The sequence below is a fragment of the Coprinopsis cinerea genome, assembly GCF_000182895.1.
Source record: "Coprinopsis cinerea okayama7#130 chromosome 3 map unlocalized cont3.3, whole genome shotgun sequence".
NCBI lineage: Eukaryota > Fungi > Basidiomycota > Agaricomycetes > Agaricales > Psathyrellaceae > Coprinopsis > Coprinopsis cinerea.
Genome location: NW_003307542.1, coordinates 2,941,867 through 2,962,880, shown reverse-complemented (window position 1 = coordinate 2,962,880; position 21,014 = coordinate 2,941,867). Strand labels below are relative to the sequence as shown.

The 21,014-nt window shown below is 51.4% G+C and overlaps 11 protein-coding genes across 11 annotated transcripts; 5 read left to right on the top strand and 6 right to left on the bottom strand.

The window, feature by feature from the left end:
* Positions 1–13: 13 nt before the first annotated feature.
* CC1G_02266 (hypothetical protein) lies at positions 14–1,466 on the top strand (the record flags this gene model as incomplete). The annotated part of the gene is made up of 9 exons (XM_001830763.2): positions 14–61; positions 256–288; positions 352–448; positions 511–539; positions 589–619; positions 683–847; positions 1,021–1,122; positions 1,176–1,378; positions 1,431–1,466. The coding sequence occupies 9 exons, from the start codon at positions 14–16 to the stop codon at positions 1,464–1,466; spliced, it is 744 nt and encodes a 247-aa protein (XP_001830815.2).
* A 567-nt stretch (positions 1,467–2,033) lies between these two features.
* CC1G_02265 (hypothetical protein) lies at positions 2,034–3,053 on the top strand (the record flags this gene model as incomplete). Its single annotated transcript, XM_001830762.2, has 2 exons — positions 2,034–2,678; positions 2,733–3,053. The coding sequence occupies 2 exons, from the start codon at positions 2,034–2,036 to the stop codon at positions 3,051–3,053; spliced, it is 966 nt and encodes a 321-aa protein (XP_001830814.2).
* A 100-nt stretch (positions 3,054–3,153) lies between these two features.
* CC1G_02264 (hypothetical protein) lies at positions 3,154–4,322 on the bottom strand (the record flags this gene model as incomplete). Its single annotated transcript, XM_001830761.2, has 3 exons — positions 3,154–3,209; positions 3,266–3,494; positions 3,549–4,322. The coding sequence occupies 3 exons, from the start codon at positions 4,320–4,322 to the stop codon at positions 3,154–3,156; spliced, it is 1,059 nt and encodes a 352-aa protein (XP_001830813.2).
* A 563-nt stretch (positions 4,323–4,885) lies between these two features.
* CC1G_14270 (hypothetical protein) lies at positions 4,886–5,038 on the top strand (the record flags this gene model as incomplete). The annotated part of the gene is made up of 1 exon (XM_002911693.1): positions 4,886–5,038. The coding sequence occupies one exon, from the start codon at positions 4,886–4,888 to the stop codon at positions 5,036–5,038; it is 153 nt and encodes a 50-aa protein (XP_002911739.1).
* Positions 5,039–5,476: 438 nt separating this feature from the next.
* On the top strand, positions 5,477–6,834 carry CC1G_02263 (hypothetical protein; the record flags this gene model as incomplete). The annotated part of the gene is made up of 8 exons (XM_001830760.2): positions 5,477–5,536; positions 5,594–5,674; positions 5,726–5,750; positions 5,812–5,911; positions 5,965–5,996; positions 6,429–6,533; positions 6,592–6,702; positions 6,752–6,834. 8 exons carry the CDS (start codon positions 5,477–5,479, stop codon positions 6,832–6,834), a joined length of 597 nt encoding a protein of 198 aa, XP_001830812.2.
* Positions 6,835–7,444: 610 nt separating this feature from the next.
* Positions 7,445–8,709, top strand: CC1G_02262 (hypothetical protein). Its single transcript, XM_001830759.2, has 3 exons — positions 7,445–7,469; positions 7,521–7,609; positions 7,672–8,709. The coding sequence occupies exons 2-3, from the start codon at positions 7,561–7,563 to the stop codon at positions 8,502–8,504; spliced, it is 882 nt and encodes a 293-aa protein (XP_001830811.1). The 5' UTR covers positions 7,445–7,469; positions 7,521–7,560; the 3' UTR covers positions 8,505–8,709.
* An 813-nt stretch (positions 8,710–9,522) lies between these two features.
* On the bottom strand, positions 9,523–11,189 carry CC1G_02261 (hypothetical protein; the record flags this gene model as incomplete). The annotated part of the gene is made up of 2 exons (XM_001830758.1): positions 9,523–11,027; positions 11,084–11,189. 2 exons carry the CDS (start codon positions 11,187–11,189, stop codon positions 9,523–9,525), a joined length of 1,611 nt encoding a protein of 536 aa, XP_001830810.1.
* A 1,402-nt stretch (positions 11,190–12,591) lies between these two features.
* On the bottom strand, positions 12,592–14,385 carry CC1G_02260 (cytochrome c peroxidase; the record flags this gene model as incomplete). Its single annotated transcript, XM_001830757.2, has 9 exons — positions 12,592–12,907; positions 12,959–13,042; positions 13,099–13,314; positions 13,379–13,395; positions 13,465–13,581; positions 13,632–13,785; positions 13,841–13,922; positions 13,976–14,024; positions 14,074–14,385. 9 exons carry the CDS (start codon positions 14,383–14,385, stop codon positions 12,787–12,789), a joined length of 1,152 nt encoding a protein of 383 aa, XP_001830809.1. The 3' UTR covers positions 12,592–12,786.
* A 765-nt stretch (positions 14,386–15,150) lies between these two features.
* Positions 15,151–17,869, bottom strand: CC1G_02259 (hypothetical protein; the record flags this gene model as incomplete). Its single annotated transcript, XM_001830756.2, has 13 exons — positions 17,298–17,869; positions 17,102–17,243; positions 16,862–17,051; positions 16,660–16,806; positions 16,465–16,603; positions 16,292–16,410; positions 16,142–16,229; positions 16,054–16,081; positions 15,943–15,997; positions 15,806–15,853; positions 15,608–15,729; positions 15,401–15,541; positions 15,151–15,221 (listed from the first exon to the last, which is right to left on the bottom strand). Exons 1-13 carry the CDS (start codon positions 17,790–17,792, stop codon positions 15,151–15,153), a joined length of 1,785 nt encoding a protein of 594 aa, XP_001830808.2. The 5' UTR covers positions 17,793–17,869.
* Positions 17,870–18,068: 199 nt separating this feature from the next.
* CC1G_02258 (hypothetical protein) lies at positions 18,069–18,937 on the bottom strand (the record flags this gene model as incomplete). The annotated part of the gene is made up of 4 exons (XM_001830755.2): positions 18,069–18,341; positions 18,395–18,523; positions 18,564–18,811; positions 18,868–18,937. 4 exons carry the CDS (start codon positions 18,935–18,937, stop codon positions 18,069–18,071), a joined length of 720 nt encoding a protein of 239 aa, XP_001830807.2.
* A 409-nt stretch (positions 18,938–19,346) lies between these two features.
* CC1G_02257 (metalloprotease) lies at positions 19,347–20,658 on the bottom strand (the record flags this gene model as incomplete). The annotated part of the gene is made up of 6 exons (XM_001830754.1): positions 19,347–19,574; positions 19,631–19,829; positions 19,860–19,928; positions 19,980–20,114; positions 20,199–20,360; positions 20,444–20,658. The coding sequence occupies 6 exons, from the start codon at positions 20,656–20,658 to the stop codon at positions 19,347–19,349; spliced, it is 1,008 nt and encodes a 335-aa protein (XP_001830806.1).
* Between the last annotated feature and the right edge of the window lie 356 nt (positions 20,659–21,014).

Sequence of the window (21,014 nt, the reverse complement as noted above, 5' to 3'; positions counted from 1 at the left end):
ACAACTTGTAGAAATGGAGGACTGGGTTCTCGTATATTCTACGGGTCTTCATTATGTGAAGGTAGGTTCCTGTTGCATTCCAGTTCCGTTGTCCAATCCTTAAGGAAACAGTGCGTTGCAGGTTAGTCTCCAGGCCATATCACCGAAAACTGGGAAGTTCTGACGGGAAGGCGGTCTATAATTAGTCGCCAGTTTCACCTCCTTCGTAAGTCGTGAAATCCATCTATATCACTCTCGCTGACCTGTAAAATCTAGCTCTACGACTACTTTCTCACCTTTGGCGAGGAAGTAAGAACCTTTCGAAGCAATTGGTATTCAGCGCAGACTCTGACGCTAGCAACGGGTCCATAGGTATCCAAGATATGGCACAGCAGGTTATCTCTTGGCAAAGTCCTGTTCCTCTTGTCCAGGTATACGGCATTTGTCGATCAACCAATCAACTTGCTCCGTGAGTATGCGCTCCACTATAGTCTATACAATATTAGCCACCAGACTGACGATTAATACTAGTTCTATTCGGCCATGATTTAACCCCAAAGGTGAGGTTGAGAGCCACTTTTCCACAAGTCGCTCGCTGATATCTGGAAGTTCTGTGGCATCATAGGCAACTTCATGACCGGTGGGTCAAGGCGCAGCCCCAACGCCCTCCTGGTGATAAACTAACATCAATAATCCGATCCAGCGCTTACCTTTGTGGGGGTTTGCGCCTCTGAGGGTAGGCTCTCCCTTGCTCAATCACTGGTCGCCGTTCTAACTGAGACCCTCCTCAGCGATACTGCTGCTGTCATTGAACTGCCTTCTAGGCGCATCAAAGAAAAGCAAGATAGTTCTATCTCTGTCCTTCGGAGTACGTCCACGTTTCGTCTTGACTTGCCGCAGAACGGCAGTGACCTCTGTTTTACTTCAACCCAGCTTGGCTTTCTTGCGTCCCTTGGTTTTCTTACCTATTTTATGGTCACTATCAAAGGTGTGTCCGTGAATCATGATACAGGCCTCGTATTGATTATGATTGGCTTTCAGCGGTTCCACCAACCTTTCCAGGCTCTGTCTGTGAATTCTACCATCCTCCCCAACTAGATGGGCTCCTTTGCTGCTACTATATCTTGATCGCTGGGGAATTCTGTGGGTCCAGGCATCGCATCTTCCACTTTGAGCGCACTGACGTCTTTCGAAAGGTATCACAATCGCTGGACTGACCGTCGGATTGAGGGAATATCGGCACGCCCGAAGTCGTTTGATGATTAGTTTGTACCAAGATGGAACCCTCTACTTCGTCACTCTATTAGGTGGGTACAACTTTCCGAATGTCTGCATCGGCTGGTTTAGCCCCCTTCCAGTATTCTCGACACTCAACATATCCGCGCCGTACATATTCCCGGTACGTTAATCCCTCCCAGATAGACATCCGGTTGCTAACTTGACTGTGACAGCCCTATCTTGGTCGTATTCACAGCGTATCGAGGTAGAATGTGCGGGCCGCCAAATTGAGCTCAGATTCCGGAATTCACCGGGAATCCAAATGGAATGTGACCACAACGCTCGTTTTTTGTATTCAGCTTCATTTTCGGGAATATAGCCGCCATTTGAACGAAATCTGGCTCTCAGAATGCAGTACAATCCGACGTCCATCGCTTTTCCCTCTTACGCACAATCCAGATATTCTACATTCCCTGTCTATTTTCAGGTCAAATCGATCGTATTGGCCTAAATATAGTCCTTGTACAAATGACACGACCCCCGCCAGACCGCCCAATTCTCCTTCAAACCGCGCTCTCTCGCCTCGAAACCTAGCAAAGAGGCGCTACAGACCTTCTGGTACGCCCACAACCCCATATAACGGTGAGCAACCATCCGGTATCTTCATTAACGCGTCCGAAACTGACGAGTTGATCCCTCAGCTGTAATGGACGCCAATATCGACCCCATTCTTCAAGCTATTCCCGGCACAGCAGCCCCTCCCACCTTGACGCAGGCGTCAACTAGACCAACATCAACTCTGGGAAGCTCCGCCTAGCCACGCTATCCCTCTAGCGATGGGCCCAACCACATCCCCGCCGGCCGGGCCCAACTACATCCTCCCACCACTGCCTACTTTCCCAGCTCTCCGAAACAACCCCAGTCCTCCAGCCAAACACGTTGTGCCTGCCCCCATAACCATGCCCAGTCCAACGCATACCCTCCCGCCACTTCCCGCCTCGCAGGCGCCGAATCCTCCTCAGGTGCCTCCCACTCTTTCACCGATGACTCGCCCTTTCCCCGCCTTGACAATCTCGACTGCACTCCCTGTCACCCCTTTCGTGCTTACCATGAAAGATGGAAAGATCGCTGGTGAAGCTGTATATCGCGAATGCATCGAGATTCGGAAGCAGATCGCTGTCCTCGAGCAGTACAACCAAGCGTTAGTGGATCGAACGGCGTGGCTCCAGGCAGAGCATTCCTCGTTGACGGGTGCGCATGCTGCACTCAGGGCCGAATTTGATGCACTCTCGAAGGCGGTTGAGGAGCTGAAGGTATCGACCTCGACAATCGTGGAATCGGCCAGCAGCAGCTCCTCGGCGACGATATTCGACGTGCTGTGCGATGGCGACGGTCATGTCAATGATGCGATTGCGAAATTGGAGGAGGACGTGGTAGACGAGCTCACTGCATCCGATTTCCAAAAGAGCACTTACTGCCATGTAGGTCAATGCTCCTTCCCGTCGTTCCTTGTTAGTGACCTCGAATTTCGCTAGCTGCTTGTCAACGAAGCTGTCAAGGCAGTCCTTGGCATCAGTGTCCTCAATAAGAGGGACCTCTTCCCCGTCGTCCCTAACCCCGACCTTCCAGACGAAGACATTCTAAGCCGTCCGTTGATCAAAGGCACCACCATCCACATTCAACGGTACCTTTGGGAATTCTCTGAAACCAATCCACACAACGAGAAAGTCATCGGCATCCTAGCAGACTATGTAATGGCGCACGGTTGGACGTACCATGAAGAGGCCGCAGCTGCTTGTGGATACGTCTCGCGGCAGCGAATGCGCCGTGCGCATTTCTTAACGAACAGTGAGTAACCGGTACTGGACAAGAACAGAGGCACTCACATATCGAGCCCGGTTCAACATGTCAGTTCGAGTCTTCTTATCCGCCCTCTTGACTGCAGCGGTTTCAGAATTACCTCGCCATATACCCCGCATGCGCGCCATCTTGGATTTGAAAGAGACCTTCCACTGATGGAGCGAAAGGATCTTCCCTGCAGCTGCGGCCTCTTCATGGTACGTCCAACCGTGCGCCATTACATAGTCTGCTAGGATGCCGATGACTTTCTCGTTGTGTGGATTGGTTTCAGAGAATTCCCAAAGGTACCGTTGAATGTGGATGGTGGTGCCTTTGATCAACGGACGGCTTAGAATGTCTTCGTCTGGAAGGTCGGGGTTAGGGACGACGGGGAAGAGGTCCCTCTTATTGAGGACACTGATGCCAAGGACTGCCTTGACAGCTTCGTTGACAAGCAGCTAGCGAAATTCGAGGTCACTAACAAGGAACGACGGGAAGGAGCATTGACCTACATGGCAGTAAGTGCTCTTTTGGAAATCGGATGCAGTGAGCTCGTCTACCACGTCCTCCTCCAATTTCGCAATCGCATCATTGACATGACCGTCGCCATCGCACAGCACGTCGAATATCGTCGCCGAGGAGCTGCTGCTGGCCGATTCCACGATTGTCGAGGTCGATACCTTCAGCTCCTCAACCGCCTTCGAGAGTGCATCAAATTCGGCCCTGAGTGCAGCATGCGCACCCGTCAACGAGGAATGCTCTGCCTGGAGCCACGCCGTTCGATCCACTAACGCTTGGTTGTACTGCTCGAGGACAGCGATCTGCTTCCGAATCTCGATGCATTCGCGATATACAGCTTCACCAGCGATCTTTCCATCTTTCATGGTAAGCACGAAAGGGGTGACAGGGAGTGCAGTCGAGATTGTCAAGGCGGGGAAAGGGCGAGTCATCGGTGAAAGAGTGGGAGGCACCTGAGGAGGATTCGGCGCCTGCGAGGCGGGAAGTGGCGGGAGGGTATGCGTTGGACTGGGCATGGTTATGGGGGCAGGCACAACGTGTTTGGCTGGAGGACTGGGGTTGTTTCGGAGAGCTGGGAAAGTAGGCAGTGGTGGGAGGATGTAGTTGGGCCCGGCCGGCGGGGATGTGGTTGGGCCCATCGCTAGAGGGATAGCGTGGCTAGGCGGAGCTTCCAGAGTTGATGTTGGTCTAGTTGACGCCTGCGTCAAGGTGGGAGGGGCTGCTGTGCCGGGAATAGCTTGAAGAATGGGGTCGATATTGGCGTCCATTACAGCTGAGGGATCAACTCGTCAGTTTCGGACGCGTTAATGAAGATACCGGATGGTTGCTCACCGTTATATGGGGTTGTGGGCGTACCAGAAGGTCTGTAGCGCCTCTTTGCTAGGTTTCGAGGCGAGAGAGCGCGGTTTGAAGGAGAATTGGGCGGTCTGGCGGGGGTCGTGTCATTTGTACAAGGACTATATTTAGGCCAATACGATCGATTTGACCTGAAAATAGACAGGGAATGTAGAATATCTGGATTGTGCGTAAGAGGGAAAAGCGATGGACGTCGGATTGTACTGCATTCTGAGAGCCAGATTTCGTTCAAATGGCGGCTATATTCCCGAAAATGAAGCTGAATACAAAAAACGAGCGTTGTGGTCACATTCCATTTGGATTCCCGGTGAATTCCGGAATCTGAGCTCAATTTGGCGGCCCGCACATTCTACCTCGATACGCTGTGGTATGTGCAATCTTCATTCACACCCAGCTTTTACAGTGGCCCTGACATCGTTTTCTCAGGTGGCAAAGAGTCATCCACGCGATCCTAGCGAATCGACTCTTACTGAATATGCGTGGTAACGTCAACGCACGCATCCACACGGACACATTTGCTATCTCGGAGCTTCGATTCGGTGGAAAGACAGACGTTAGCAGTGCGGAGGAAAAGACTGATCTTGATCCTGAAACAACTTCGCGCTCACTTGGAACGGACTTGGCATGATAAAACACTAGACTTACTTAGAGATCACCGTTGTACTATTATTACAGTCTGTAGCCTTATCTGAACGTTAAGCGCTTGATAAACACTTGACATTGCGCGAGGGGGAAATCATCTGATTCGCACGAAACGCCCTGATTTTCGTTCTGTTAGGAGGGGATTTGTTGCGACATGGATAGTAAACTTACGTGACCCGGTGCCCTTGAAGTGATAAATGCTGTGATTCAAGTGAACTTGTCGACTACTCGTACAGGGGGTGCAAGCTCAAACGTGAAAGAATGAAACATGAAGTTTTCCATCATTCCCTTCACTCCTGACCTTTCCTCCGACTGCGTCTATCACGTCGTATTACCTGTCAGCCATTCCTTTAGCATAAAAGAAGTTCTATAACACATCGAGGGCGACATTCAAGTCGCACACTCCGGATTGCGAAGAATTCAGATGGCTCAGGACCTTGGAATAGTTTTGATCGAAATCGAAACTTTCAAATTCTACGTACAGGTATGTTGGTCGAAAATTTCCAGTGTGTTTATACTGACTACCAGAAGTGCGCCACAGGTCGGCCAGCGTCTCATTTGCTATCACGACCTAGATGGCATATTGACCCTCTACACTGCAGCTGCTGCCGTGACCCTATTAGTGAGTTCAACCCGATACATTTTTTCACTTGGAAGCTCATAGTAGCCATAGATATGTGACTACCTTCAAACCCTTGGTGAAGAAGTACATGCGCCCGGCACAAAATTATTAACTGACCCAACTTTTCCTTCTCCCAGGTTTCGAAGATATGGTTCACCACGAAGCTTTCGCTCGGGAAAATTCTCTTCCTGATGTCGCGATACACAGCGCTCATAGATGCACCTTTAATGTTACTCGGTAAGCACCCACTGGACCCAATGAAGTCACAACGGCGCCTGATTCCCTGTTAGTTCAAACCAACCGAGGACTTTTATCCCCGAGCGTAGGTTTGACTCTTTCCTAGTAACCAGCTGTCGCCGAAGTACTGACCGGTGGCCAAGTCTTGTCTACCCTTAAAAAGGCTCACAAACTGTGAGTGTGTCGCCTATTTCTGACTCTTCGCCGCCATTAAATAGTTGTGATTGCGCGATTTTTAGTATCGTCTTTTCTTGGCGTTGCGGCTTCGGAAGGTCGGATAAAGCTCTCACTGCATCTTGGCTCGAAATACTGATGGATCCTTTCATCAACAAGCCATTCTCTTCGTCTCGCTGAGTGTTTTACTGGGGTCTCAGAGGAGCTACAACATCACGCTAGCTGCAATATACGTCGGAGGCTTCCTTGCGTGTCTGGCGCTTGTTGTTTACCTCGCGGTTACCAAAGGCAAGGTGACCTTACCTTTCCGTTCAACTATCGCTGATCTTGCTCTTGCCTTTAGCTGCCCGGTCACCCCTGCCCGGATTGGACTGTGTATACATTTCTCCTTCAGAGTCGTTCGACGGCGTAGCGATTTGTTACTGCATTCTACTTGCCGGGGAGTTGTGTGAGTGTCAATACGCAGAGGGCGCCGGGTTTAAGAACTAAGCCTCATTCGATTCAAGGCATCGCGGTTTTAGGTGTCACCGTTGGATTCAAAGACTTCTTACGGACGAAGAGCTCCCTTGCCAGAACTATGTACCGAGACGGCACTTGGTACTACATCACACTGCTAGGTATGGTGCACGGTATACTCTCTTTGCTTACTGAATTCCCTCTTTCCAGGTTTGTCAACCTTGAATGTTGCAGCTCCTTATACGAAACCAGTAATGTCGATCCTCCCTGAAGCTTCCGCCCGAGTAATCTGATAGAGAGCCCATTTCCAGCACTTCCTTTACCCTACAACTATAGTGTAAGTTGCTTCTTTACTTCATGTCGCTATACAGCCTATCTAACGCGTCGACCCCAGGTGGCAGAGGATACTGCATTCAGTTTTGGCGAGCCGACTATTCCTCAATATGCGCCCCTCAGCCCCGAATGAGACCACAGACATCGTCTCGACGCACTTTGAATTCAGAAGGAGGGACAGCTAACGGTTTCGATAGCACAGATTTGAGCCACCAATCCACTGCTTGCAGCATTGGCCATACCTAATAGGACAGTCCAAAGGGGGCACTCGCGAAAGGAATCAAGGGGAGCAGTGCCCATAGACCTAATAGATACGTGCTACGCGCTACAACCGGACATTCCCACTAAATACAACGCCAAATGCATTCATGCACTGGAATACTTAACTGCTGTTTCCATATCAGCCCGCGGGATGAGGAGCGTAAGCGTGGCGACCTCAAGCTAAGCCAGCTCAAGCCCCCTAAACATGGCTAAACCGCGTGCCGTTGCGTCAGCTGAGTCAGCTCATTAGCGTGGCCAGGGCAACACAGCCACACCACAATCACCTCTACCTGCAACCATTACCTCGAAATTTCTGTGAAAGCTTACTGAATCTGTAAGTCCACTCCTTCAGTTCTAAGGCGATATATAAATCCAACGCTAAAAGATTTCCGCTCCTTTACTTCCAGACAAACCGGATTTTATAAATGAAACTTACAGCCATTGCTGCTGTTGCGGCCAGCGCCGCGGCTCTTGGTGAGTTATTGTGTTTGAGACTGGTGGATAACGCTAATAAAGCTCTTTTCGACCTCTGACAGTGAGCGCAACTCCTCTCAGAGTCGTTGTCGTTTCCAACAGTGTCCAAACCACTGAACCGTTCCCGGGACCATTGCGATTTGGCCACCCCGTCGGCGGGTCCGATGCTGTTGCCAAACTCATGCCCATGAATCAACCTCGGCCACGACCCTGCGGCCGCTTCAGACAGAAGGCTATCGACATCTCCAACTCGTTCCGCAAGGCCTTTGGCTTCCCTCTTATCGAGCCCGACAACGTCACCCACGGCAAGGAGATCCACGGCGGTGTGATTCGAATCCTCCCCTTCATTGGAGGCCCTACCGAAGCCAGGATCGAGCGACCCATGCGTAATGGAAAGGGCTGGTTCGGAAGGACCAAGGGTGGAGAAAGAATCCAGATTATCACTGCCGCTACCGCGGGCCCAGCTCATGACAACGTCGGCGCCAAGTTGAGGCCAGTCAAAGGATACGGATATGGCCACCCAGGTCATCTCCACCACAAGGACCACCCCCACCGCCATGGATTCCACCACCGTCACGGACAAGACTTCTACACCCGCATCCAGAACGCAATCATGTCGCTCGGCCCCTGGGAGGGCAGGGCTGTCGCTTTCGTTCTTGGCTGTGGTCTTGGTGTCTTGTTGCGCATGATCTGGGTCTTGACCGTCGTCACCTACCGCTCTATCCGTGGCTCTGATGAGACTGAATACGTTCAAGTCACTGTCTTTGATGAGGACGAGGAAGATCAACGTCGCAACACACCCATCAGCGCCCCTCCCGCCTATGTCTACCCCGTCGACGAGAAGGTCGAACTCGAGGCACCCAAGGCAGCTGCCCCTACTGCTAACGAGAACTAGGCAGGCAGCTGGTAATAGGCGGACTCAAAGATCACATTGCTCAACTCGGTCACTCGTTCTCGTTTTCTGATAGTTGTTTTGCCTCCACTTTCCCCTACCCTTTACCCCTGATTTCATTGTACCGGCGAGCTTATGGACTCTATATCTCAATCCGTCGTATATACTGCTTTGAAAGTATGAATGCAAGAATGCAATGATGCTGTGCAAATAAGCTCCAGGTTGAGCGACATCCAGTGGGGCTTCTTCCATCCGGGCGCCAAAATTCTGACTGGGGTGAGTGAGTCAACTGGAAAGGCGGTGTGGCAAAGTGCCAGAGGACACCACTCGCCTATTCGTAGTGCTATCGCAAGTGAAGTCGATATCGAAGGTCGACGGAGGCTCAAGTCCTTCTCGTCACTGCAGGCGGAACCTACCAATGGTTTCCAAATCTAACGCAGCCAAATTTAACTAAAGGGTTAGGGGCCAGTGCCTCCACCATGCTGTGTCTTTTGCGTACATGCCTCTTAGACCTGAGTCTCAATATTTTAAATATAGCTCTGGATAATGCCAGAACATTTCCACTCCAGAATTGGCGGCGGCGGCGCTCCCAGTGCCTATGACTAAGCCAAATTGGAAACTTGGGGACGTCAGCACTGTATGCATATGGTTATTGGCATCGCAACCTGCGGCCTGAGGGTCTATGTACGTGAGTATATATCTTAATGCAATAAATCGATTATAAACAATGTGGCGAACAGAACATCCAAGAAATCTACAACATCTTCGCCGAAGAAGCGATGGTGACAAAGACGGAAGGGGGGGATGCAAATGGGGTTGTAGAGCGCACTTGGCGCTCGGGCTACATCATCAAAAGCGGGGTGGCCAAGCGTCCGGACTTCATAAAATACGAGGAAGTTAGGCGGGGTGAGGGGATAGGCGGCTTCCCAGTCAATATAGTATGATTATCGGGGTGAGTAGAATGCGTCTTAGGGAGTGTGGTGTATTCGCGGGATGATAGTCGCAGCATCTAGGTGTCGGACTAAAGCCTGGTTGCATCTGATGGCAACCGTGACTGGGCTTCATGATCATCGACGAGTTCTAAGGCAGGAATGCTTCCTGCGTTGGCAGGCCGGTGCAGGTATTGCTGGAGAAATGACGACGAGAAACGCACGATATGTTCGTCGACCAACGTATTGTCTTGGTGATATTGCCCCAAGTGGTGAGCGGAGCGTTCAACAAGGTCTCGCTGCGTGTCCCGGCGCGGTTGGAAGAGATCGCCAGAGCGCTCGTGTGATTGGAGATAGGCTTCAAGACTGCGATGGTGGAAGCGAATGGTTCGAGACGGGTCTATGTTGTCGGGGGATGGAATGTTGATGATGGAGTGGAGGTCGCAGAGGACCTTGTCCGTCGTTCCGGATGGGAACTCGAGGAAGCTATCCAATAGGCTAGCATTCAACCATGTCGCTTGCGTACACATCACGATATGGAGGATACGGCGCAGCAGCGGTATATCCGCGACCTGAGCTGCAGAGAATATTGTGTTGAATAATAGATCCAGACCCATGAATGGCTCGGGACTAGTAGAATCCAGGACAAGCCTGAGCATGTCACAAGGGGAATGGCCGGGGTATGGGTCATCAATAAGCTTGATGGCCTTTACAGCGTACTCAAATTGCCCCGATGCTTCATGTACCAGCGCATGCACGTCCCTTACGCGCGGCCAGCTTTGAGGCAAGGACAGATGTTTACCCCGTATCTCCGCGAACGCGTGGTAAAAGAAAGAGGCCAGGTCGTTATCGTTCTGGAAGTCGTCCAAGCAAACGTGATGCGTATGGGATTTTAGTTCTTCTCCGCCGAGGGTGTTCCTGATGACGCGCTCCGGGCGGCTCGAGATTACGAACCGGAAAGGGAAACGTTCTTCCTTAATGGCAGTGTCGATGAGCTTGAGGATATGGGACTGCTCGTGGGCGTGACGACATTGGTCGAGCGCTTCGATGAGGATTAGGTTCTTCCGTTGTAGCAGAAGCTTTCCCGCACGCCGTTGTCGTCGTTGACACGGCAGCTCGAATATCCTTTGAAAAAGCCCTCGTCGGCCTTCAGACCTAAGCTGGGCGACAGGATTGAGGATCAGCGTCCTCAACTGGACTTCCAATGACTTTTCGAAGATCCCTGGGTCGTCGTCGATGGCCTTGCATACATAGCGTTTCAAGCCAGGGATGGACGACGCGAGCTGATAGGCGATGGTCGTAATTAGCTTTCTTCCATTGTTGGCGTTGGTAGACTCTGCTGAAAAGAAAAATGACGCCGCCAGTCGCCCATCCTGACGAAGCAGCTGCGCCACCCTCTGTTGGATCCAGGTCTTCCCGCCTCCCGCAGCACCCGACAGCCAGAAGACGGGGAGACCCCCATGGTCAGCAACCCATTCCATGAAGATGTCGATGACGGCTTGTCGAGGGGCGTGAACGGGCTCGAGGGGGTAGTGGAAGGAAGGGGATTCGTCTGTAGCTTCGATAGCACTATGGCTGAGCAATGCCTTCATGGGATCTACGTGGCGGTTCAAACGACCCTTAAACCTGATGTCAGATGTCAAATTTACTTACTGAGTTCATGATGAGCATGGCACTGAGGAAAGATGAGGTAGGCGTTGTCCGCGTTGGTAAAGTTGCCGCCATGAACCACGAACCCCGTGGCATGGTGGAAGGCCATCGACGGTGAAGGGGGGGCAACCAAGGGCCTCGAGGTACAAGAAATGGTGTATTTATTGTCACTGAAGCGACTGTCTGGAAGGTTCCTGGGGCATAGGTACCGGATCTGACCCTGGAATTAATTCCCATCTCCGCCGTTGCTACGGCTACTACCATTCCCCCAACAAATAAGCGCCCGAGTGGAACTGTGGAAGTAAGACTTTCTCGACATGCCTGAACTACTTAATAGCGCATACCATGCCGCGTTAGGGGGCAATAAATGGCCTTGGAGAGTCCTGGTCAAGGGAGGATGCCAGCCACAGAGCCTTGTGGGGTGGAGGATGGATCGGACTAGCTAAAGAGAGACATCCACACGAGGACATATTCCGTTTGGAAGATCTGTTCGATAGTACTCGTTCAATACCGTGATTGAGATATCGATCAAGTCTGCTGGTCGTTTCTAAAACCACACGAGGCCGAATTCTCAATGCATTGAGCATCATTGTGACGAGCGCTTAGTAGCCGAGATCTAACTGCATCGCCGATCATCACAAGGTGATGAGAAGAAAGGTTCCTCGTTGATTAATGGTTACTGGTCCTTCGCTTGATCTCGCGTTTGGTGGTGCTGTTGAGGTTGGTAGTAGGAACCACCAGGAGGCCCGGTGAGTTCGATGCCTGACACGCAGAGGATGTCATGGTGGTCACTCGGACTCGTGACCCGTAAGTACCACCACCACCGAGAATGCGCCCATTCCGGTCACACCAATAGCAATTCCGAGAATTGGGGCTTCCGGCAACGATATCTCAACGAGTTCGACTGACACTTGGAGAGCGCCCAACTTCGATCTAGTGCCAGCTTGTCAACGGACATATCAAACCGCCCTTTAGATAAACTTTCAGGTTCACAGACAAACTGCCACCTTTGAAGCTTGAAGCCTGAAATGAAATCATGCTTCCCAATACGGCAGAGACGAAACCGACAAACTCGAGAATGTGTGAGATAACTATCGAATTTGGAGGCGGCACCGCACCGCTGTACTCTGACTTTCACACCCCTGGCCTCCGCAGACTCATAGTGTCTTGAAATTTTTCGTATCTGAAAATTTTCGTGTTATGAGATGTGCATTTTGAGCAGAGCTTGCGTCATGGCGAAGTTAATTACCGCTTGACCGTGACACACAGTGTGTTGGCTTCCAGGTCCACCTGTTAACATGTGGAGGTAGTACTTGCCAAATTCCGAGAACTCCTTCACATTCCCTTCACACCCCTAGGCTCCAGCATTGCTATCATCCAAATGACTCGCCTCCGACAGAACAGACTGGTACGTGAACCGAACTCAATTTGGACTCCCCAACAATTGAGCGTCTCATCATAACTCATCACATACACCCTCCAACAGGGCAACGAAACATGTTCTAAATGAATCTAGTAGTATTCCTCATCTACCAACATCTAGAACAGGCCAAGTATGTGCATACAAGAAATCTGGTGGAAAGGGTTTTGGCCGCACCCCTCCTAACTAACATTACAACAGCATTACCATTCGCAATGAAATCGGCAATGTAAGAGAGGAAGAAAGCAAAGGAACGAGGTGAAAAGAGAGTGGAATCGCGTGTCCCTTACTTCTTCTCCTCAGGAGCGGGCTGCTCATCGACGTTGGCCATGATCCAGGGCTCGGAGGTGACGAATTGTGAAGTGGGAACACCGAGTTCGAAGAGGCGGGAGACGGCCTTGGAGAAGCTGCAAAGCAGGTTAGAACGAGGAAACTCGAGGTGTTATGGGATAACGTACTCCTTGAACCAGAGGTCCTGGTCCTCAGCGTAGGCCTTGGCGTGCTTCTTGAAGCTCTTGTCTTGAGTGAGGACATAGTCGGTACTAGTGTCCACAAATGAGCAACGCGGATGACCCGATAATTAACCAGAGTGACTTACGGCAACATCATGAGAGACTTGGTCTTCTTATCCTCGTACTGCTTGGGTCCCTCCCACTTCTTCCAGACCCACTTCTCATCGAACAACAGCTTGAAGAAGTCGTTGGTCACAGTGGTAGGGGAGAAGGTCCAGGGACCGTCGTAGCCGGATCGGTCGCGGTGGGCACGTCCGAGGGCGTGGGCACCAGACAAGGCAACAATCTCCTGATCATTGAATCTAGGAAGGGTAGCAACAACGTTAGAACCGTGACAAAACGGAACACGGAGAAACTGTGACGTACCCCATACGGTAGAAGATCTATTAAAAAACGACGGATACGTGTCAGAAAATGTCGCAATAAGAAAAAGGAAAGGTAGCAGCACGTACCTGTCGCAAGTGGTCAGCACCCTGGCTAGCGTCGGGAAGACGACCGTCGGGAGTGGCTTGGGAGGCAACACCGTCAATTCGTCCGGGTCTCCAGGGGATCTTGGGGCCGCCCATTTCCTGAACCACTGTTAGACGACACATTCGAGTGAATAAATGTGAAAACGAACCTGAATAGCAGCGACACCGGCGAGAGTCCAGAGGTCACCGTAGCTAATCCAAGGGAACTCCTGCTTGACCTTCTCCATCAATTCACGAGCGACGTTCAAACCAGCGTTGGCGCCGTGCAGGGATTCAGGCTCGAATCGCATGGTAGCATAGTTGCTTCACGGAACTTTAGCAAGAGCAAGCATTGAAAACAAACGCGCGTATAACTTACCTTCCACCAGTGTTGGACTCCTTGTCGTAGGTACCAGACGAGTGCCAGGCGAGACGGAGAAGAACGGGTCCGTAGGAGCCGTCTAAAAACAGTGTCAGTTGCTGAATAGCTCACCAATGACGAAATCCAACTTACCATCATAGTCTCCAGCATCGGCGACGAGGTCAGCAATGCGGTTGTAAACCTAGACGCGTCGTTAGCTTCAGAATAGCCACGCCTATGGTTTAACTTACCTTCTGGTAGTCCTCCTTGCTGGGGGTAAAGTGGGTGGCGGCCTTGGCAGATTGCACGCCCCCTTTTACGACGTTCTCTGCGTCGCCTTGGAAGAAGAAGTAGGCAACACCAGCAGCACCAGCAGCACCGAGACCCCACAAGAGACCAGAGCTCGACGACTTGGCCTCAGGAGGGGGTGGTGCGGTCGAGTATTGGCGACCTCGAGGGGCAGCCCTGACCACTGAGGGGAGGTTTCGTGGGGCCTTGCCAGCAGCGGCGCGGCGGATGGGGTTGGCGTTGCGGACGGATGCGCGAAGAAGGTTGAAGGACATTGTGGACGACGACGAGAGCAACAGCTACGACGACGAGGAGAAAGATATGGTTGAGAGAGATGAACACGGCAAGTTGCGTGTTTATGTCTCGCTTACATGTAGGCCGCCGAGCGAATAGTCTAGAATTATGGGAATTAATTGCTAATTCCCCGCGTGACTTGACCAATCACGTCCTGACCTTTATCATACTCCTCTTTCCCTTGGCACACCGGAAACATTCTCCATTTGGAAGGTTATTGCGTGCGCCAAGAACGGAACCGAATGCACTGGCATGAAGCGGACGGGGAGGAAAAGGATGAAGATGGGCGCTAATCGTATTGAATTCTCGTCAAGATGATAACCTTTATATGTCCCAAATCGACGCCTTATGTCAGGCGAAGCAGTGCACGAAACGGCATGTTCTGTCGAAACCATGATCTTCTCGACCCACATGCCTCCTCCCACGTCTAACCCTGAGTCTGCTTCTGAATCACAGCACACAGAAACCCGGGTACAAAAGCTGCATGGATTATGCAATCAGGTCACTCCCGCGGCGACAAGAGCACTCGTTCACGTTAGGCGAGGGAGGAGGGCGGGCAAATCAAAAGCCATGGCAGCCGGCGGATGGGCGCTTCGGTGCAACAGTTCTTCCACTCCCGGATCTGCAATTTAAGGCGTTCAACAAAGGTCACGGATGGAATTAGTGATCATTCTAGTCGTCTCGTGAACGATAACGAACGTTACTCATCCAGTCACGACCGCGAAATTTGTCGTCGGAATCATCGTTCAAAGCTTTGCTTTCGCCATCGCCTCCGACTGCCGTGCGTCGCCTTCAAAAAACGCATGGAGCGCTTCCGCTGCAACAAACTTTCGGACGTCGTTCAAATTTAATTCCCGAAAACTCCACGCACTATCTCTTGTACAACCCGTCGGACGACCAGTGGTGTTACTCAGCCCTGTTCGTGACTTCAGGTACTGAACGCTCACCAGATGGTCACTCGAGAGGATACAAACGTTGCTGGCGTTCCGGACGCACCTCCAAACAACGTTCTGCGATATGAGAGGCCCCTCGACACTCCACCAGGATCATCGCCTCCCATGATCCAGTGCAGAGCAAGCGTAGGGAACGACTCGTGAGCCTCATTGGCTACCAACAAGCTGACTAGTTTCGAGCCTCCTTTCATATATAAACCAGGCAGCGTGAATTGGGCAGTTCATCCTCCCACTCGCTGGTCAGCCATACCGACGCTGGACTGCACTTCAAACAGACACCTATACCATCCTTGTTCTACAAACAATCCAAACCCTCGAGAATCCCCAGAGGAGTGAATGGAAGCCTTGCGATACGAGTCACTGGCTTCTTCCCTGGAATGACGTCAGGGCCTGTTGCGCGCTTAGTAGCTGCGAGGGACCATTTGTCGCGATGGAAAGTAGATCTCACTGCATGCCCTTCCAAATTGAAAACTTGAATAATCCCTGTTTCAGGAAACTAAGGTTATTATCGATTGGGTGAGGGAGTTAGCAATCCCCGGGGAACCTCTATATGTCCTCAAGCGGAAACGACAACCAACTCATAACCTTGCTTTCACATTACCGCCATGCTGCTTCTGCAAAAACTCGTAGAACGCTTGGGCTAGCGTAGTCGTAATTAGTTGCTGATTGTCTTAATAACAAATGTATAAAACTCACCGTACTCCATAGGTCGCTCTTGTACCACCTAGGGAAATAAATTGGAATCAGTCACTTCGTCCGCCCACCCGTTGACAGCGAGACCCACCAAGTGACCGCCACCTGACACTCGAACGTTACTCGTGTTGTTGATTCTCCTCCACACCGTGTTCTGCGCAATAACCGGACCTCCGACCCTATACAAACAAACATCATTGAGAGGGTCAATTCGACGTGGGAAGGGTAGAAAGACGCGTACATGACGCTCGCGTTCTCGTCGCCTCCCATAATCCAATGCAACGCCACCTTCTCATCCAACATAGGCAGCTTCTCATACGCCTCGTTCATCGAAAGGAATTCATTGAATTGACGAGTTTCCTAATGCCATAGTCGAATGAGCATCGACATCTCGGAGTAACGCAGTCGACGCACCGATTCAGGTCCGCACTTCAATCGAACACCTCCGTTGATCTTATCTTCATAAAGTGCATGAGAGATGTACGAGTCAAAGACCTGCGGTTGCCAAGCAGAGTACATGGGCGTCTTGCCCAGTGCTGCGCGTGCTTCCTCTCTGCAGTCCATTCAGTACTCCCCTCGTCTACGTATCTGAAACGAAGGATTACGAACCGGGAAGACCAAGCTCCCCTTCGACCGAGAGCGCCTCCGACATAGACCATAGCTGCATCATTGTTGTTGGTGCTGACAGGGAAGATGGTAGTTTCGCTGATGACGAGCGACTTGAAGAGACCGGGGTAGCTTATTCCGCACAGGACCCTGAAGGTAGAAGCGTCAGCGGGCACGGTTATCACCACAGGTGGGTATTACCTACATTGAATCACCGCCCAAGGAGTGTCCCACTCCCACCAGCGACCTTCCTTCTGCAGCCAACCCACTCTGTTTACGTCTCTGCGCAACAGCATCGTCGACTCTAACCAAAATCCTGGGAAGCGCCTCGTCGCGGTCCGGGAGATAGTGAAGACAGAAGTTGGCGACATCTCTTCCATAGTCCGAACGGTCAGCTACACGAAAGTCAGTGCGCGAGTTCCTGGGATGTAGAAGATGGTCGCACCGAGTCTGGGATGATTTGGCCCATTGGCAAGAGCAGAATCTCCATGATCTACACATTCCAGCACCCAGATTTCTTCTATCCGGACACGAGAACCAGACTGCTCAGTGAGGTCAATGAGCCGCCTCATCGGGACTTCCCAAGTCTACAGCCCAAGATTTCAGCAAACAACCCCACCGTCCATTGAAGGACTACGCACCTCTTTATGAAGCCCATTCGCATGTGTAACAACCAGGGTCAACTTCTCAACACCTTCCAGCTTCTCTCCATCACGTTTTCTCCTCTTGATCCTCAAAACCGCATTCCACAATCCAATTTTCGCAACGACTCTCTCCGGCCCTTCCACAATCTTTCCCTGCCCCTGACTCAAATCCCTCTCCAGCGCCCTCTTCTCCTTGACCAACGCCATCGCATGTTTCGCCACCCACTGCTTTCGCTCGCGCCCCTTCAAGCCATCTGGTACAAGTTCAATTTGGCCGGGAGTTGAAGCGCAGCGGGGAAATGCGGCAGGAGTGAAGTGAAGGCTGGTTGTGTGTGTCTGGCAGTCTTTGAAAGCTTGAAGCTGGGGTTCTGGAATGGAAGCTGGGTCGAAGGTCACCATAGAGGGTGCAACCTCCAGGGGCGCTAGACCTGGTCGAGGGTTGCATGTCGGCACCTTGAGAGGCTCGGTCGGAATCGTGTACATAGTCGCCATTCTGCTCAACTTCTCGTTGACGGGTCTGATTGAGAGGTGAAGCTAGAAACGTTGATACGCCGGTCTTTCTGGTAACGATAACGCGGAGTTGGCGATCTTGAGAATGCCATCGTGGTGGATGCTATTTAAGAAGAAATCGGACACTGGGTGAGCGGTGTTTATTCAAATTGATCCGGACTAAAGGGGCTCGTTCGCGAAATATCACGGGCTCCTTAGAGACTAGAGAACACGGGGAAAGAGATGCAAGTAATATGGACGCTAGCGTACATGTTGTGGTTATAACAGCTTCTCAATGACTTCTGAACTCAGGCCCGCGGTGTTTTCGAAAGCTGGAAGCTGAGAAGGGTCGGAGAAATGGGAGATATACAGGTGTTCCAAGAGAATAGCATATCGAACATCGCGAATGGTGAGCCCTGGCGTTTCGATCCACTCGATATCGCTCGACGAAGGACGTGCTGGTTTCTTTCCGCTGTGAGTTTGGACATATAGCGTTAGTTCGCTTGACGAGCCATCTTCCGAGGGTAACACGAGGTAGTCATCGAAATGGTGCTGTTCCGAGGTGGTTAAAGAATGGTGGAAGCCATGGGATTACGTAGACTTACATTCTCCCCAATGTTAGAGATAACTTTAACGTCTTCTAGGAATATTTTGGCCTTGGCCAGCTTATCGTGGAAGAGGAATCGCTTCACGAGGTATGGCGGAGGCGGTGCATCACCCGTGCTCTTCATAGACTGTCAGCGGAAGTTGGAGAGGAAGGAATAAGAGACATACCTCTGGTGCACTACATCCACAGTCTTCCGGGTCTGCGTTACCCTCCTGCTGCTTCCCAAACTCAATCCTCCAACCACGTTTCAACAACGGCGGAAGGAACTCTTCCACTTCGTTTCTTGATAAGCATGCAGTCGGATATCCACTAGCGCGGGGTGGTAGAGGCGGAAGCTCTAACGAACGACATGCGGTCGATTCCTTGGAGCGATGGTACAGCGAGAGGAGATTCGTGAGACCGTTAGCCGAAGGTTCTGCCTTGTAAACACGTCAGAAACGCCACTGTAAGAACCATTAAAGGACAACTAACGTTCTGAGAGTTTCGCTGCCTTCATACGCTCAGACCATGTTGGCTTTGGCGACTTTACTTCAGATGACATCCCACCGGACTGCGTGGTAGAGCTTGAATGCCTCGATCTGCCAGTTTGGGGCTTTCCTGTCCCTTGAAAAGCTAGTCGAGGTAGGCATGTGGTGGATAATGCACGGTTTCCAATCCGAGAGGCGGTAAAGAGCGACAAAGATGATGCTCGTCGCAGCAACATGAGAGTTTGAAGACAAGAGACGCGCTGTCATCATCGTGATGGCAAACTGGAAGATAGGGGCATCATTCCTTGGCAACTTTCCTTGTATTAAGGCAAGAGGCGCCTCAAAACTCTCTCCATGTCCAGAAAAGGCTTCTGCAGTATTTATTGGGTATTTGTCTAAAGTCCTTCCATGACCAGATATCTACCTAAATGTCCTTAATGCAAGGGTGTAAGTAATTAAATAAGAAATCCCTACGCCAGCCTACTACGCATCCTCAACACCACGATACGTCCTCACCTCCTCTCGCATCCGTCGGATCTGTCCAGTCGTGAATTCCGACAAGCATTCGTCTGGAGAGTAATCCATGAAGTTGGTGTAAGGATCACTGCCAGGAAGATGTGCGCAAGAGTCAGACGGTGTGCAGGACCTGGATTCCTTGGATTGTTGAGGAGTGTCGGAGACGTAGTCTCCCGGTCCATCACAGCTCTTACCCTAGAAGAGTTTCAAGTTGAACACCGAAGATTGGAAGAAATAGAACTACAACTCACATCGAAAGTGTGGTAGAGTCCGACCCAGTGTCCGACTTCGTGAGTGAGGGTATGTCCTTTGTTGTAGATGCTCATGGAGCCTCCCGGGACCGAACCGTAATGGATAACGACCCCGTCAAGCTCTGGAGTGGCATCGTAGTACCAGGGGAATGTCGCGTATCCCAGGAGATCATGGCTATCTTCTGAGTCAGCCTGAGCGCTTCCGGAACATTAATGGAAGATTACTCACTCCACAGTCCAAACATTTAGGGTTGCAGCATCACCCTGTCGAGTTGCAAGTTTGATCTCGCGCTCGATCCTAGAAAAGACATCAGGAAGGGTACCAAACGGAGTGAATGAATCAACTCACTCATCCTCATAATGGAACCCAGCCGAGAACCACTCGGGATTCAAAATCCTCGTGGTATTAACCAACTCCCAATCAAACCCAGCCAGATCAAAACCCTCATTGAGGACATCTATCTGGGCAGCAATCGTCTCATCTCTGCACGCCCACAAGCAAACACACATTAAACATGATGATTAGTTCTTATCCATCGATTATGATCGAAGCCAGAAACCCACTCACGAAAGCCATCCGCCCTCAGCGGTCCTATTCGTAGCAATAACATGGAAATGCACAGGGAACTTGACAGGGCCCGCTCGCGCATTCTTAGCTGGCCGACGGGATTTCTGGAACTTCTTCTCGACCTTCCTGGCAATTTTGGGAGTTACTACGCTTCCACAACCACTAGGAAATGAATGGAAAGTAATCAGTATCACCGCTAACACGTTGAGATCAGCGCCCATGAGGTCGTTGCAACGAGAACTCACCGCCCAGTGCCATCGATGAAGGTCTTGCCAGTGGTAACCTTGGTCGAGCCTGCTGCGGTCGTGCTAGGATGCGACGCTGAGCTCGACGGTGAACTCCCAGAATCATGGTGGATCTCCTTCTGCAGTGGCGTAAACCTGAATCCAGGAGAGGCTACGACCGTCGGGGCCACAGTGAGTGAGGCGGCGAACAAAGCTAGTATCCTTGAGTAGTGCATGGTCGCTTCAAGCTCCTAGGCGATTGTCAGGAAGACTGTGGACGGCTGGATGGAACCGATGAGGGAAAAGGGAAAGGATGGAAGAGCAACAGGATGCGATGATTTCCCATTTGTTATAAACGCCTCTGCCGCATGCAACCATCGCGTAAGAAGGCCGGGAGGCGAAGCACCGCAAACAATGCCGCAAACACAGGCGTCAACAGGGTGACAGAACGTGCCGTTGCCAGACACAGCTTGTAGCAATCTGCCCTGGATTCTAATCGCCGTTTGGTCCTAGGTCCTTCCAAGTTCGTCTCCCCTTTCGAAGAGGGGGAAACCTTTCCTCTTGAACCCCCAATTGCTCCTTGAGTTGTCGA

What these genes read in the sequence shown, in the direction of transcription:
- CC1G_02262 (XM_001830759.2), top strand. Translation starts at nt 7,561, where the DNA reads ATGAAACTTACAGCCATTGCTGCTGTTGCGGCCAGCGCCGCGGCTCTT. An exon ending in GGCCAGCGCCGCGGCTCTTG is followed by an intron (nt 7,610 to 7,671) that starts GTGAGTTATTGT and finishes GACCTCTGACAG; the next exon opens with TGAGCGCAACTCCTCTCAGA.